The sequence below is a fragment of the Chinchilla lanigera genome, unplaced genomic scaffold, assembly GCF_000276665.1.
Source record: "Chinchilla lanigera isolate Chin_1 unplaced genomic scaffold, ChiLan1.0 scaffold00001, whole genome shotgun sequence".
NCBI lineage: Eukaryota > Metazoa > Chordata > Mammalia > Rodentia > Chinchillidae > Chinchilla > Chinchilla lanigera.
Window position 1 is genome coordinate 14,354,059 of NW_004955402.1, and position 16,289 is coordinate 14,370,347.

The 16,289-nt window shown below is 36.2% G+C and overlaps 1 protein-coding gene across 1 annotated transcript in view; it reads left to right on the forward strand.

Moving 5' to 3' along the window:
* Taf4b (TAF4b RNA polymerase II, TATA box binding protein (TBP)-associated factor, 105kDa) overlaps positions 1–16,289 on the forward strand; it is a gene marked incomplete at its 5' end in the record, with an annotated part of 129,097 nt that overhangs the window by 57,857 nt on the left and 54,951 nt on the right. The window contains 2 exon segments of the mRNA XM_013505611.1: positions 8,208–8,377; positions 12,435–12,565. Of these exon segments, the coding sequence (XP_013361065.1) occupies positions 8,208–8,377; positions 12,435–12,565 (301 nt within the window).

Below are 16,289 nucleotides of genomic sequence, written 5' to 3' on the forward strand. Positions count from 1 at the left end.
AGGAGAAGCTTTAGAGTGAGGTGCACTGTAAAGCAAGTTACAGGCATTCTCAAGAAGGGTTAAAACTAAGCCTGTGACAATTCTGTCACTGTGCTGTGATTCACACTAAAACTTTCTTCACAGGATTAATCATCTGACGAGGATATATCAAAAGAGCAAGTTGGACACTTTTAAAATGACTTATTAGTAAATATTTGCTAGTATGATGTAGATTAACAATTTCAGAGTTAGCTGGAGAGCTAAAATTTTGGATGCTCAGTCAGAATGAAGTATCTGGAGTTTGTGCAGGAATATGTATTTGAAAACAATTTATATTTATTACAATTTAAATAAGTACAAGTATAGACTAGGAGGTCTCAGGATGTGATCTGTAGAAAAGAATTTCAGAACTGAAACTTGCAGAGGGTTTGCAAGGTGTTCCTGTCCTCATAACATCATGTGCAGTGTTCCTGGTGTCATCTGCCTCCATAGCTCAGCAGCTGTGGCACCAGCACTGCCAGTGCCTCAGACAGAGCAGGGCAGGAGCGCCAGAACACACTAGGAACTGTTTGTGCTTTACCCTTGCACACTTGGAGTAAAAGGAAAGAGATAGTTTTTTTAATTAGTTTTTTTTTGTTTTGTTTTCTGGTACCAGGAATTGAACTCATGACCTTGCACTTCCCAGGCAGGCGCTGTGCCGCTGAGCTAAATCCCCAGCCCCCCAGATAGTTTTTTTTTTTTTTTTTTAAAGAATGTCCTTAATGTAGTAGCACAAATAATTTTACCGACCCTTGATATTCTATGTGTCCGAGCTCTTCTGCTGCTTACCACAGTACAGGAACATCTCAAGACAAGTTCTTGTGCTTGTTTTTGAGTTGCAAGCTGAGCTGACCACATATTTTATGGAACACCATAAGTGATGGACACATAAACTATGTTATTTAGACTTAGAAATCTGCTGTTTTTTTATAAAAATGAATGAATGAGCTGTCAGTTCAGGGGAAAAAAAAAAACAACAGTACTTTTTGCCAATGATAAAGTTTGAGCTTCAAGCAAAAATTAAAATTTTGGAAAGTTAATATCCAGTACCACAAGTTTGACAGCTTCCTGAGGTGCATCATTGGGATCTTTATTGAGGGTGGTTCAGTTATTTTTCTGTGTGCATTCATAGCTGTAAACTTCCCTCTTAGAGATGCTTTCATTGTTTTTTTTTCTTGGTACTTATATGTGCTGGTCTGATTGCTAGAGATATTAAAATGTGACTTTTGGATTACAAACAAGGAGTCTAAACTTGGATGACCTGTATAACTCCGTGAGCCAGGATTTTCTGCCTTACTGGCGGATATGATGTTACAGAACCATGCGTGGGTAAAAAACTCACTGACAGTGTGTGAGGATTTTACATAGACGTGCAAAAATATGAGACAATGACACTCATTTTTAATTTTGACATTGTTTTCATGAAGCTGTTACTTGTTAACATATAATAAATTTGTCATTTTTTGATAAATAGGTAATGTTCATTTTCAAATGGTAATGTTCATTACAAATAGGTAATGTTTCTCATAGTTTTGGTTTTCAATGTTGTTTTCATTTAAAATCATGTGATAGGTTGAGTTTTACCGTCATTTTGAAGATGGGAAGGAAATTGTCTACCATCATTCTATTAATTATCAGGACAGGTGGTGAAGCCTTGGTTTCCCTAACTATAGAATCAGTACCGTTAATTTTTGTTGTTTTCCTCAATTTTTTATTATTACATGTTTGTGATACACAGAGGAAATTGGTACACAAACATATTCTGCCTTAATGCTTTTACTTCTCCTTCCCCTCCACTTTCTCCCATTTCCTCAGTCTCCAGGTCCCCTTCCCATCGTTTCAAAGAACCAGCTCTTTGATTCTTTGATTTGTTGTGTTCTTTTCTTTTGTTGGAATTTCATTGATTTCTGCTCTGATCATTATAATTTCTTTCCTTCTGTTACCTTCAGATTTGGATAATCTTTGTCTTTCTAGACCTTGAGATGCATCACTAGGATCTTCATTGGGGATGGTTCAATTCTTTTTATGTGTGCGTTCATAGCTACAAATTTTTCTCCTAGAAATGCTTTCTTTGTTTTTTTTCTTTTAAAGAGAAAAGAAAATAAAATAACAAAAATAAAAACAAAACAATGAAAAGATACAGAATTTCAGAATAAGGTGATAGGAAGTTAAAAGTGGTTGTTATATACAAATTGTTATCTTCAACGAAGATGCTTATATTACCAGATATAAGGATGCAATATTGATCAAACAATTAAAGAGAAAAAAATAGCTTTCGTTGTTTTTCCTAGGTTTTGATGTTTTGCTTTCATTGTCATTTGATTCTAGAAACTTTATTTCTTCCCTGATTTTTTTCTGTGACCCTTTTATTATTCAATAATGTATTACTTTAAATCTCCATGTATTTGTGTAGCTTCTGTAACTTCCTTTGCTGTTGATTTCTAGCTTCATTCTACCATGACCTGATAGTATGCAGGGGATTTTTCAGTTTTTTTGTATTTATTTAAGCATTCTTTATGATCCAAGATATGGCCTGTTTTGGAAAAAGTTCCATTTGCTGTTGAGAAAAATGTGTAGTCTGTTGCTGCTAGATGAAATACTGTAGATATCTATTAAGTCTGTTTGTTCAGTGGTGTGGTTTAATTTCCTTTTTTTTTTTGGTCTTTTTGAGACATGATTTCACTCTACAGTTCAGGCTGGCCTTGAACTCTCTCAGCCTTTGGAATGCTGGGATTATAGGCATGTGCCACCACTCCTGGTCTGGTATGGTTTAATTTTTTTTTTTTTTAATTTTTAATTTTTGGTCTATTTGACCTCACTGTGAGAGTAGGTATTGATGTCCCCTGTGATGATTGTGTTGGTGTCTGTCTGTCCTTTTAAGTCAGGTAGTTTTCATTTTATAAAGTTGGGTTGCCAAAAATCAGTGCACATTTATAGTTATTATCTCTTCCTGTTAGATTGTTGCTTTTACAGTGGCCGTCTTTATCTTTTCTGATCAGTTTCTGGCTTAAGGTATGCTGTTTCTAAATATAAAATAGTTCCTCCTATTTGTTTTTGACCATGGGTTGTGTAGAATGTCATTTTCCTTTTTGTTTTGGTCTTTTTGACACACGGTCTTGCTATGCAGTTCAGGCTGGCCTTGACCTCACTTTGTAGCCCAGGCTGGTCTCAGACTCCAAATGATCCTCTTGCCTTAGCCTCCGGAGTGCTGGGATTACAGACGAGCGCCACCATGCCTGGCTCATTTTTCATTCTTACATTTTTAATCTGTATCCTTCCTTTTGGCTGAAGTGTGTCTTCTGTAGGCAGTATATGGTTGTGTGTTTTAGTCCAGCCTGCCAGTCTATGTTTTTTGATTGGTTGAGACAAATGCCATTGAAATATTTATTATTATAAAGTGTTTATTGAATCCTATCATTGCACATGATGTGGAAACAGTTATGCGTTGAGTAGAAATTGTAATTTGAACTTTCATCTTTTCCTACGCTGGTCATACATGGTGTGGCACTGTCTCGTGATGCTGGGCAGCAGCCACAGAACTCAGCTCCAGCCAGCCGTGTAGTCACCAGTGTAAACCTGATCCTCTGTGGTTACTATATGACCAGCAGTTTTTGCATATAGATATTCAATAAATTACATGAGCTGTTCAGCAGTTTGTTATACCATAGGCTTTGTTGTTAGTTGATTTTGTCTAAGTGTAGGCTAGTGTAAATGTTAAAACAGGCTAAACTCTGATGAGTATGGCGCATTAACTGTTTTTTTCAAATTGTGATACTTCCAACTTATAGTAAATTTATTGGGATGTAACCCCACCATAAGTCAGGGAACATCTGCAATTCCTTTTTGTAGGACATGAATTACTTTCTTTAATCCTCAGTCTGAATAGGGACTATTATTGTCCTCATTTTACTGAAGATGTGGTTTGAGAAAAGTTAATTACTTGATAGGTAATAAGTTGCAGATTTAGGATTCCAATGAGCACATAGTTTGAATCAGAACCTTCATTTCCACCTACCATTCTTTGCTCCTCAGTACCTTGTAATACCCAGTGCGTTGTTCTACGCACATAGAACATTGAAACACAGTTTATATATATTCTGTTAGAAAGATAGTTGACTAATGTGATCAATAAAGTTAGTGTTGTTGGAGTTCAAGGTAAACACATTGATAATTAGGTTATAAATCATTAAAATCTACTATAACATAGACAAAAATGTGCTCTGAGATGTTAAAATTTGGTGACATTGCAGAGGTACTCTAAAATTATTAAAACAAATCTGGGATTTGTAATGTAGACATTTGAAGTGGGTGTGGTATTTAGATAAGGCATTAAAAGCTGGATAATAAGCCAGGCAAGGGACTTAAAGAGCAGTGTGGGGAGAGATTGCCTGGGCAGAGGCTGTAGTCAAGGGGAACTGTTGATAGTGCAGGAGGGGAGGGAGGGAGGCAGAGCTGGTCATTACCTCAGAGGCCATGAACCTCAGAGGCTGTGACCATCAGATTGATTTCATGGGAACATGAAAAGTTTGAACAGAAAAATAATGTGACTTAGTCTACCTCAGAAGAATTATTTTAGTGCTATTGTAGATTTTAAAGAGAGTAGCAGAGATTCAAGAAAGCAGGTATGAACAGTGATTAACCTCATCAAAAAGCAAAGTTAATTAGGTAGTTTTCAAAGCCAAAGTACACATGTTGGTGATACTTCTTTAATTTTTACCTATGACCATGTTGCACTCCACAGAATACTGACCTGAAGGCTCTTTCTTCCCTCCCTCCCTCCCCCTCTCACCTTTCTTTCTTTTCTCTCTCTCTCTCTGTCTCTTTGTCTCTTGGTCTCTCTGCCTGTCTCTCTGTCTCTCTGTCTCTCTGTCTCTCTGTCTCTCTCTGTCTCTGTCTCTCTTTCTCACTCACTCACTCACTCACTCACTCACTCACTCACTCATTCTTTCTTTCTTTCACTAGGAGTTGAATCCAGGGCCTCATGCATGCTAGTCAAGTGCTCTACTACTGAGCCACCTCCCAGCCCCTTAAAAAAATTATTATTTTGAGGCAGTGGCCTTATACTTGAGGTCCTCCTGCTTCAGTCTCCTGAGTAGATGGGATTGCAAGTGTGTGCACATCTAGCTTGAAGGCTTTTTGTGTTGAGGCATTGTTAAGTTTCCTCTTCTGAGTATCTTGAAACACAGAAGGCTCTGCAGTAACCTTGAAGTCTTGGTACACTGATTCTCATGTCTTTAAAATTGAGTAGGAACACATCTGAATCAGAAGTAGCCCTACACATTGTAGCCTTGACTCCTGTACTGGCCTGTCTTGACTTTCTTGGTAATGCTGCCAGGACATTGTTTTCAGAGAAGAAAGTTGGTGGCTTGGATGCTGTTTATTGTGGCACCTTTTCTTCTTTCCTCAGCTGGGGTCTTCCTCAGCACCTGCTGCCGTCTGTAGCCATGGTAACTGCAGCTGTTCTAGAGGGAAGTTTTCAGCTTGGGGGCAGACAGAAAGGGGAATGGCAAGCAGGAACAGATCTCACTGGGCATTTAGTTCCCTGGTGATTTGCAGGGAAGGGCTGCAGGATTCTAAAAGATGGGAATAGATCTTCATTGACTGAATTCCATTTAATGCCAGTGCTATGCTAAGAACTTGTACTCTTCTCTCCAGCCTGTGTGTGAGCTCTCAGCAGGGGCTGTGCCGGAGCCCTGCTAAAGAAGCGAGGCCCTGCTTATGGAGGCCTGTGTGCCCGAACACATGTGAGATCAGAAGCAGTCAGTCTCAATGTGTTTAAGTTCATGGAACATTATTCTTCACAACTCCAATTCTTTATTTAAGGAAAGAATGAGGTTGTAGGTCTAAATCTGATCATATTTCCTATCTTATGTCTAGTATTCTTTCTCTAAGTGTTTATTTCTTAAATACATTACTCTTGTGCTTGGGCAGTCCATGTATATAGTATACCTTCCAAGAAGTGGAAAGGGAAGTAATATGATTTCAAGTAAGTCTTTTTCCTGTCCCCACTTCTCCATTCCCCTCTCTGGAGGAGAATTTCTCAGGTATCTTTCCAGGTCTGTCTTATGTCCATATAAGCACACAGTGTGTTTAAGGTGCAGTCTCTTTATTCTCTGTCAATCCAAAGAGAGCTGCCAGAAAGAACCTTAGAAAGCAGCTAATTTATTTATTTTATGGAAGAGGAAGCTGAGTCCCAAAGATAATAACTAGTTAGGAGTGAATTGTTTCGGTGTGAATTGAGTTTTCACTGATGTGGTCTTGATTTTTTAAAATTTAATTTTAATTAATTTATTATTGTAAGTATTTCTGGGGTACCATGTATATATATATATATATATATATATATATATATATATATATATATATATATATACACATATATATATAGTGCATTGTTCAATTCAGGGTAATCATTTTTATGTCTTCAAACATTTATCATTTTTTGTGGTGAAGATGTTTAGAATCCTTCTGGCTTCTTTTTGAAACACACAGTACATTATTGTTACCTGTAGTCACTCTTTGGTGCGATAGAACACTAGACTTTATTACTCTGTCTAACTGTATTTTATTACCCGTGATACTTGGGGGTTTTTTGAAATATTTATCACTCAGAACAGTTTTTTACTCAGAATTTGGTCCCTCGTTAAATTTATGATTTCTTCCATTCTTATAATTTAGATATTTAAATGTTTAAATCTGGATTTTATATCTCTATATATCTCTCTATCTCTCTTTATCTATCTATCTATCTATCTATCTATCTATCTATCTATCTATCTATATGTGAAGTTGATTCTTAGACTCATTCCTAGCTTCCCAAATATCCCTTTGTGATATTTGATGAGATGGAGACATTGCTTTCTTTACAGAGCACATTTTGTGTGTTGGTTTGAGAGATTTTTAAATTTTCTTTTCCTCAGCACAGAGACATACCTCTTAATGTTGAGCTTTCAGTATGCTGTTTAGATGATAAGACAGTTCTTTCTCTTCATTTTGAACTGCTGTCTGGCAACTTCCTTCTTTCATTTAGCTGTTCGTCCTCTATATATTTGTGCATGGACTCCCCCTGCTGCACCACTAATATACTACTTTTTGAAGTTGAACACCAGAGGCCATTATTTCTGGAGTGTTTGACAATTATAATTTATTTTCTCTTTCTGTGCACAAATGCATTACTGCAGGGAGCTTCGTAATTTAAGTCTATTGACATAAGACTACATGATATGCCATTTGGCACATCCAATAAAGAGAAATAACATATTTTTTATATAATCATGTTTGTGCAAATTAAATTACATCATGCATTGGTGTATGAATTATGACCAGTGACTTGCCTGTTACTATATGTAGTAGTAAGGATCCTGGGAGAGAATTTTAGTGTTTCTCTTCTATCTACCCTTAAATATGTTACTTATCTTAGTACTGTAGCCATGTGGCAATTCCAGGAGATAAGTACAACTGTTCCATTTTGCTGGTGCAAAGCAACAAGCCCAAACAGTTTGTGTTTTATATGTATCTTTTATGCATGCACATGTAAGTGTATATGTGTTTAATTTTATATTTTGTATATAGGCCTTTTGTAGCCAGTTGCTTGAGGATGTGATTTAATGTATTTAGTTGGTATAGATAATGCACACCAAAAGTCGGAAGCAGAAAAACAAGCAGTTTTAACAATTTGATTGCAGAATAACTAGTTAAGCAGCAGCCTCTCAAAGGCCTGTATGTGGGTGCAGACCTTTGAGGACAGGTGAGGGAGGGATCTGCTGCCACTCAGTGGAACAGTAGTGTGTACTGGGGAAACCTGAGGGAGTTTTCAACCATCGTGGTTGAAAGCTAAGATGTCTGTTTTTATTCCTATGTCTTTCATTGCAGAGGATTTGTGGGTGACTTAGTGTAACTCCAAATTCCACTTGGCGCGTCTCATACCAGACAGCGAAAGATAAGCTCTAGCAGACAAAGTTGCTTCTGATTCATCTTTCTTATATTAAATGCACTAGTGGTTAGAAATTCCAATTAATTTTAAAGGCTTGTGGGAGGAGGTAGCTGTTTGTCAGTTCTTTTCTTGTTTGGATAAACTAAGTAAAATAATATTATTAGCTGTAAGAAGAGGTCTGATCTATTGTTCTGTGAAACCATGCATTCATATACACACTCCAGATCCCCCAAACATTACCTTTTCCTCCTATTAGAGAAGAAGATGACATCAATGATGTGACTTCCATGGCAGGAGTCAACCTCAGTGAAGAGAATGCCTGCATCTTATCAGCAAACTCTGAATTGGTTGGCACACTCATTCAGTCCTGTAAAGATGAGCCGTTTCTTTTTATTGGCGCTCTACATAAGAGAATCTTAGACATTGGTAAGTATAGAGTTATGATCATTGACCTGATAGAGATATTTGAGTGAAAATGCTATCAGAAAAGACAGCCTGCGACTCTACGATTTAAAATATGGCTCTTGAAGTAATCAGGATTACATGGGTGTTATAAAACAAAGTATTTTATTTTAGAAATTATTAATATAACCTAGATCATATAATGTATGTTTTCTGGCTTAGATGATAGAAGCCAATATTCTTATTTCCTGATAGGGTAATAGGCATGCATTTTTACATCAAGTATATAATGTTGTTTAATATTTTTTTTCTGTGCTGGTCTTCCTTGGTTGGCTGTTGTTCAGGTATATGTACAAATATACACCTTTATTACATATTTGTGTTTATAAAATAAAGATGAGAGTAAGTCCTTTTTTTCTTTTTCATTAATCCTGAAATTTAAACCTACAATTAACCTTAAAAAAGCTGAATTAAAATATTAAGGTTCTCTCCAGGCACAGAAATAGTTGTTAGGTGACTGCAGTATGTGAAAGAAAGTGGAAGAGAACATACCAATATTATTTTGTGGCCAAAGAGATTATTGTTGTTTGAACTTACTCAGGATCAGGTGAAAGTCTTCAGCTTCCCCACATTAGCTAAAAAAGAACAGATTAGGAAGAGATTTTTGTGTGAATTATACCATTTCTTGTGTCTTGACCCCTGGGACTTCCAGAAATCAGCTTTTCTCCTTTATCCATGTCAGATTTTAGGGACAAGTACCAATGAGCTTTGAGTATGCCTGAGTTAGAAACCTTTGTGTCTGATATTGAAGGCTTAATATAAAATGTGGTGATTTCTGATTTTTCTACACCCATGATACTTAAGGATTACTGTTACTTAAGTCTGCTTCACAAGTGAATGTTTGAGCTGCTAGATGCTGTACAAATGACCACTTTTTCATTTCTCATTTAAATTAAGAATATATTTCTTTTAGTATGGACAGCTAGAATTTATGAGTAGCTCAATAGGTAGGAATTAAAAATGACTGTAAAACATTTCCTATTGCTCATGTTTTCCCTACCTCTTTTCTTTTCCCTGCCTCCCTCCTCACCTCCCTCGCACTTGCTTCTCTGCCTATGTACTTTGTACTGTGTGGGAACCGGTTCCTTGGTTTGGGAACAAGCCTAGGTTCCTTCCTGTGGTGGCTTAGACAATTTACTGATTTTAAAACTCCTTAATGCCATATGATTATGTAAAGCATTGGTAGAATAGAAAAGGTTTAAAGTTTAATAATTCTCCTCTCCTTCCAATTTTTATTTCTAGTTTGACTTAAACCATGATTGCATGATAAAACGTTTTTTACCATTGAGAGGTCATTTTTGATCGTTTATGGCAGGGTTCAGCCCCCTTTCTCCACCGTGGGCTGCATGGTAAATATTTGCCACTTTGTGGGCCGTGTGTTCTCTATCAGAGCTTCTTGGCTGTGCTGTCCTGGGCAAAAGCAGCCATAGACAGAATGTAAGCACATAGGCAAGACTGTTTTCTTACTCAGCTGGGGCTGCTATAACAAAATACCATAAACTGCATGGCTCACATGACAGACATTTGCTTCTCACTGCTGGAGCTTGCAGGTCTGAGATCAGGGTTCCCACAGAGTTGGGTTTTTGATAAAGGACCACCTTGTGCTGGTTTTTAGAGAGCTGTCATCTTGTGCTCTCACAGGACGGAGAGAGCTGGCTCTCTGGCTTCTCCTTGGCCTGTTCACCAGGGACTTGCTGACTTAATTAGCCCCTCATCGTCCCACTGTAGATATCACAGGGGAGCATAAGGTTTCAGCATAAACTGGAGGAGAGGCGGAGCACACGAACATTCAGTCCATTGCAGTTGGGTTCTTGTAAAACTGTTCACAAAGAAAGATGAGATTTGGCTTGTTGGCCATAGTTTGGCAACCTCAGTTTTAGGAGAATAAGGTGACAACTGTTTCCATTTTCTTTTGTTAATGAATGATGAAACACAAACTTGTCATCTAATAATATGGTAAACTGCAGAATTTATCTCACCTTTTTTTTTTAAGTGTAACTACAGAACAAATGATGTTAATATATTTCTAGGAATGTTTTCCACTTCTAATAAAATTGCTTCTGTATAGATGAGGTCAGATTCAAGGCCATTACTTAAACAGAAATTATGTTTCCCGAAGATTTAAAAAATTTTTTTTTCTACTTGAATAATGTTACAATATTAAATGACAATTTTTTTTACCTAATTAAATCATACAGATGTTTAATGAAGTCAGTGGTAAGCATGCAAGCACTGATTATGGAATATGGTAGGTCTTCTAGTTGTAATGTTAAAACAAGAGTATTTTTCTTAAAAGTGGGAAAATTTTATCGTATTTAAGTTTATAACTTTAAGTCACGTTTAATCACCAACCTAGTGAAGATATTTTAGAACATTTGCTGTTCTCAAACCCTGGAATTGCTTGTTAAACTTAGCACTTCATTAGTTCTAATGCTTTAAAAATGTGTGTGTGTGTGTGTGTGTGTGTGTGTGTGTGTTCTTATTTTTCTATTTTGAGACAAGTTCTCACTAAGTTGCTGAGGCTGGCCCGGAATTTGTGATCCTCCTGCCTCAGCCTGCTGAGAACCTGGATTTATAGACATGTGCCACTACGCTCAGCTAAATATATTAATTTGTAAACTTTGGCTGAATTACCTCAGCTTTGTAAATACATTGGAAATTATTTTCAAAGTTCCCTTTCTCTAAACATAAATATTCTTAAATGTTCATTTTTAAAAATTTGAGCATGGAATGACATACCATACCCTATTACCTTGTATTTAGTTTTCATTTTAATTGTTGAATTATTTTGAGATTTTACCACCCCTTCTATACAACTCTTACTGTTTGTTTATATGAAGGGTTTTAATAGATTTCACTATGTAGTATATTTTTTCCCCTATTAGAATCTGAAATTAGACATGAATTCAGTCTTGAAACAAGGTAATGAATTACATTTTGAAGGTTTGGTTTAGGAGAAGTTGGATAATTTTGTATCTTCTGCCTATTTGGTTTACTGCCAGCCATGTTTTAAATACAAGTTTAATATTCATCATGTGATAATACCAAAGAATTTATTTAAATGTTGTTGGCTTAAGTGAGGCATATTTTTGCTGTAGTTGTTGACCCTTTGATGAGAATATGATTGCTTCATATAACTTGATGTTGTAGTCAAAAAAATTTTTGCGTTTCTGTACTTATAGATATGTTAAAAAGAATCACAGCAGCAGTTTTCAAAGCTCATTTAAATGAGATCACCTAATTGCCTGTATCTTTAGATTTAAATCTCTGTTGATACAGGTGGTTTCACTATACCTGAGAAATGCTATGTAAATATTGATAAGGTTAATTTATAAATGAGCTTGTGCCTTTGGGTATGTCGTCTAAATTGTTTCCCTGTAACTTTCTAGCTAGCAGAAGGAAGAAAAAAGTTATTCAAAGAAGAGACGAGTTATTCAAATGGATGGGTGAAATGATGAAGCTTTGAACTCATTTCAACTTATAAATTGATTACCAGGTCAAATGATCAGAACGTTAGTGTAAAATATAGGCGTGATTGCTAATGGACAAAAACAGTATAGGTATATCTTGTAGACAAGACAGTAACAGAAATTCACAACCTGTAGTCATTGAAATGTCACAAATTGTTAACAATGTCAAACAGGGAGAAATGTAATTTTCTATTTTTTTAATTACTAAAATTAACAGAGTAGGGCACTAATTTCTGCAGTTACCATTTTCCTCCCTGAACAGTAGACTTGATTTGTGTCCTTATTAACTTTGTCCTATAAATGACCTTGTGAGGAGAATGATTCTAGAGGCTAAGTGAAACAATGTCTATATTTTCTAAGGCTTCAGGCTAGGTTTTATTAATGTAATGTCTAAGATCTTTGAAGTTGTGACTTTACCAGGAAAATTATAATCTCCAAACCTTTATTCATAATGGGTATGACTTCCAGGGGGAACAGAATACCTGCTGTGCTAATTATTTCAATTATCAGCCACTACTAAAACATGTAATGGATTTTCTCTGCTTCCACAGGTAAAAGGCATGACATTACGGAATTTAACTCTGATGCTGTGAACTTGATCTCCCATGCAACACAAGAGAGATTACGAGGCCTTCTAGAAAAACTGACTACAATTGCTCAGCATCGAATGACTACTTACAAGGTAAAGGAAATCACTGAAGGAGTGCACACTCCTGTCTCTGTAATGCTAACGGTAGTTTTTTGAGCATGGATTTATATTGTGCAAATATTTTTAAAGGAATGATTGGGATTTGTATTTCACGTTAGTGAAAAAATCAAAAGTCTTCTTCTTAATTGGCTTTAGATACGCTTACCAGACAAATAAAATAGCACTGAAAATGGTATCCAAAGCTCCTATGTCAGTGTAGTTCGGAATATGCTTGTGTTCTGCTTGAGGCTTTTCATGCTCCAGGATTTAACTGGGGTGGAGGATTTATTAGGCTGGAATATTGGCTACTTGTGTTCTCTTCAGTGGTCTGGACTCTGCCAGTGTTCCTGTTTCTTTCAGTAAGTTAAATGATTTCATTGAGTGCTAATACTGGTACCACTCATTACTATTACTGGCTACTTTTATAAAAAATAAAATGCAGGAGCAGCCTGTCGTGTCCCTAATGATATAAACTGAATGACTTGCCATTATTAAGATGAAAGCAGTCGATATATTTAAAGTGTAATTTTGGAGGAGGACAAACACATTGGGTGATAAGAGATTTAAAAAAAATAAGCTGGGATAAAAGAAAACCTTTTGCTTCTTTATCAAGAAATATTGATAACTAGATTTTTAACGCAGTGGTAAATAGGTATCCTTGTGAAGTTTTGAGTAGTAGATTTCGAGTTTGCAAGAATGGTGATTACCCTGGTTTCCTAACCATAGATTGAGAAGACTCCAGGAGCATATTAGCTGTGGTACCACCAATAAATTCTCTAGAGGAATCTTTCTGTTTTCTGTTCTTTTTTGCTTAGTTTAGAACTTTGGAAGAACTGTATGTAGTTACTAAGGTCCTTGTTTGCACAAATCTTTGTGAGAATTTGCTAAACTGACTTAAAATCTGTGATCAGCAAGAAAAAAACCTGTGGAAAAACAAGATAGCAGTTGTGTGTGTGTGTGTGTGTGTGTGTGTGTGTGTATTTCTAGGAATTTCTTGATTTCTTTGTTATCCAATTTGTGGGGCATACAGCTTCATAGTATGCTTTTCTGATCCTTTTTATTTCTGTAAGGTCAGTAACAATGATCCCACTTTCATTTTTGATTCTAATTATTTGCATTTTCTCTCTCTCTCTCTCTGTCTGGTTAATGAATGGTTTGCCTTTTTAAAATTTTTTTGGTCTTCAGGCAATCAACTTTTACTTTCATTAATTTTCTGTTTTTCTATTCTGCTTCACTTATCCCAGCACTAGTTTCTGTTATTTTCTTCCTTCTGCTATCTGTGGGTTTAGTTTGTTCTTCCGTTTTTAATTCTATAATGTATGAAGGTAGGTTGTTGATCTGAGACTTTTTTTCTAACATAGGTATTTACTGCTATAAATTTTCCTCTGCATACTGCTATCACTGCATTCTGTGAGTTGATACGTTGTGTTTTCATTTTCATTTGTCTCTTAAATTTTTTTCTTGAGATATTTTTGATTCATTGGTTAAGATGTGCTGTTTATTTTCCACGTATTTGTGAACTTTTCATCTTCTGTCCTTGATTTTTTGGCTTCATTTTATTGTGGTCAGAGAGGATATTTTGTATAACTTAAACATTTTATATCTGTTCAGGCTTGTTTTGTAACATGTGGTCTAGAGACTGTTCATATGCACCCTAGCAGAATAAATATTCTGTTTTAGCTGGGTGTTGTGTTGATACATATATTAAATGTGTTAGCTGGTTTGTAGTGTTAAGGGATCTGTTTCCTTGTTGATCATCAGTCTAGATTTCTATCCATTACTGAAAGTAGGGTATTAACAAGTCTTCAGCTATTATAAGAGTGGTAGAATGGATGCTTAGTGTGTAAGAAGTCCTAGTCAATCCCAAATACCAAAAAATATTTTCCAATACTCTTTGCTTCATACATATGAAAACTGTGAATAGATGCATCTATATTAGGCATCCTTCTATTACTGTTACTTCTGCTACTTCTGTTACTATTATTACTATTACTTCTATTACTGTTGATTGTCTGCGACAATCAACTTAAATAGGGAAAAGTTTATTTTGACTCACAGTTTTGGAGGTTCTGGTCCATAGACAGTTGACCCCATTGTTTTTGGGATTGTGGTGAGGCAGCACATCATGGTAGGCATATGTACAGTGGAACAAAGTTGCTGACTTCATGGTAGCCAAATAGCAAAAAAAGCAAAATGGGCTAAAGTCCCAATAGGCCCTTGAAAGGCATGCCCCCAATGACCAGACTTCCTTCTAGTTGGCTCCTCCTCACTTCTGACACCACTGGCTAGGGCCTAAGTCTGTACACATGGGCCTTGGGGAGACCTTCAAGATAGAAAGTGTTGCAATGTCCTTGTTAAATGGACTCTTTCATCAAATATATCAAGTTCTTACTTCTTAGCTCTCTTTTTTCTAAATCAAGAAACAGGGTTTTACCATGTTATCCAGATTGACTCCAAATTCCTGGGCTCAAGTGGACCTCCCAAGAAGCTAGAAATACAGGTCCATGCCACCACTCCCAACTTGTCCTTTTTTTTAAACAAACTTTGACTTAAAGTCTATCTTGTCTGATGTTAGCATAAACACCAGTGCTTCATTTTGGTTATTATTTTCACAGAGTATCTTTTTTTTATTCCGTTTTCAACTTACTTGTATGTTTTTATCTAAAGTCAGTCTTTTGCAAATAGCATATAGTTGCATCATACTTTTAATTCATTCAGTCATTCCCTGCTTTTTGATTGGCAAGTTTAATCCATTACATTTGAAGTAATTACTGATAGGAAAAGACTTCTGCTATTTTGCTATATGTTTTCTGTATTTGTTGCAACTGTTTCATAACAAATTTTTTGTCTCTTAAATTTTTTTCTTGAGATATTTTTAATTAGTTGGTTAAGATATGCTGTTTAATTTCCACATATTTGTGAACTTTTCATCTTTTCTTCTCACTTCTCTTTCATCCTTACTTCTCCCATTATTGCTGTCTTTTGTATTTGATTGGTTTTGTTTTGTATTATTTGATTTCTTCTTTTGTGTGTGTCTTTTTTAGTTATTTTCTTAGTGGTTGCCATATAGGCTATAATTAAAATCCTACATCTATAGCAATGTAGTGTAAATTGATACTACCTGATCTTCAGTTTTGTGGGGAGATCACAGTCTTTTTCTTTGTAACTTTTACAAGTGTGTTCTAATTTTCCACATCAGGATTTTCCCACTCCTGCCTTAATCTCATTATTCTTTGAGAAAGATGAGAGTATGTCATCATTTATACTGGGAGATTTCTATAAAATGGGGCTGAGGGTATACTCAGTGGTTGAGTGCTTGCCCAGTGTGTATGAGGCTGTGTTGGCTAGCTTGGGGGGCCCAAGGGAAATTTTTGCAGGTGAGATCCCCATTTTAAAGAATGCACATGTGCAAGATATCAGCAACAACAGCCGGCAGCGTGGAGCAGAGCAGAGAACAAGAACGCAGAACACCTGCATCTTTATTGTATAATTCTTATGCAGATTGTTAACTCATATTTACATTCTTACATGCTAGCTTCACTGACACATGCATAGTTATCCACTGCTAACTCATGATTACATAACTACATAACATGATTACATATCCCAGTGTGCATTTGTGCTAGACAGCAGGGTCATGTCCTCAGATGTCCTTAGATGATCCTGAGCTTTGAAAGCCATCTGAGTTGGTTCCTCACAGGCTGTGGGTTCCATCTTC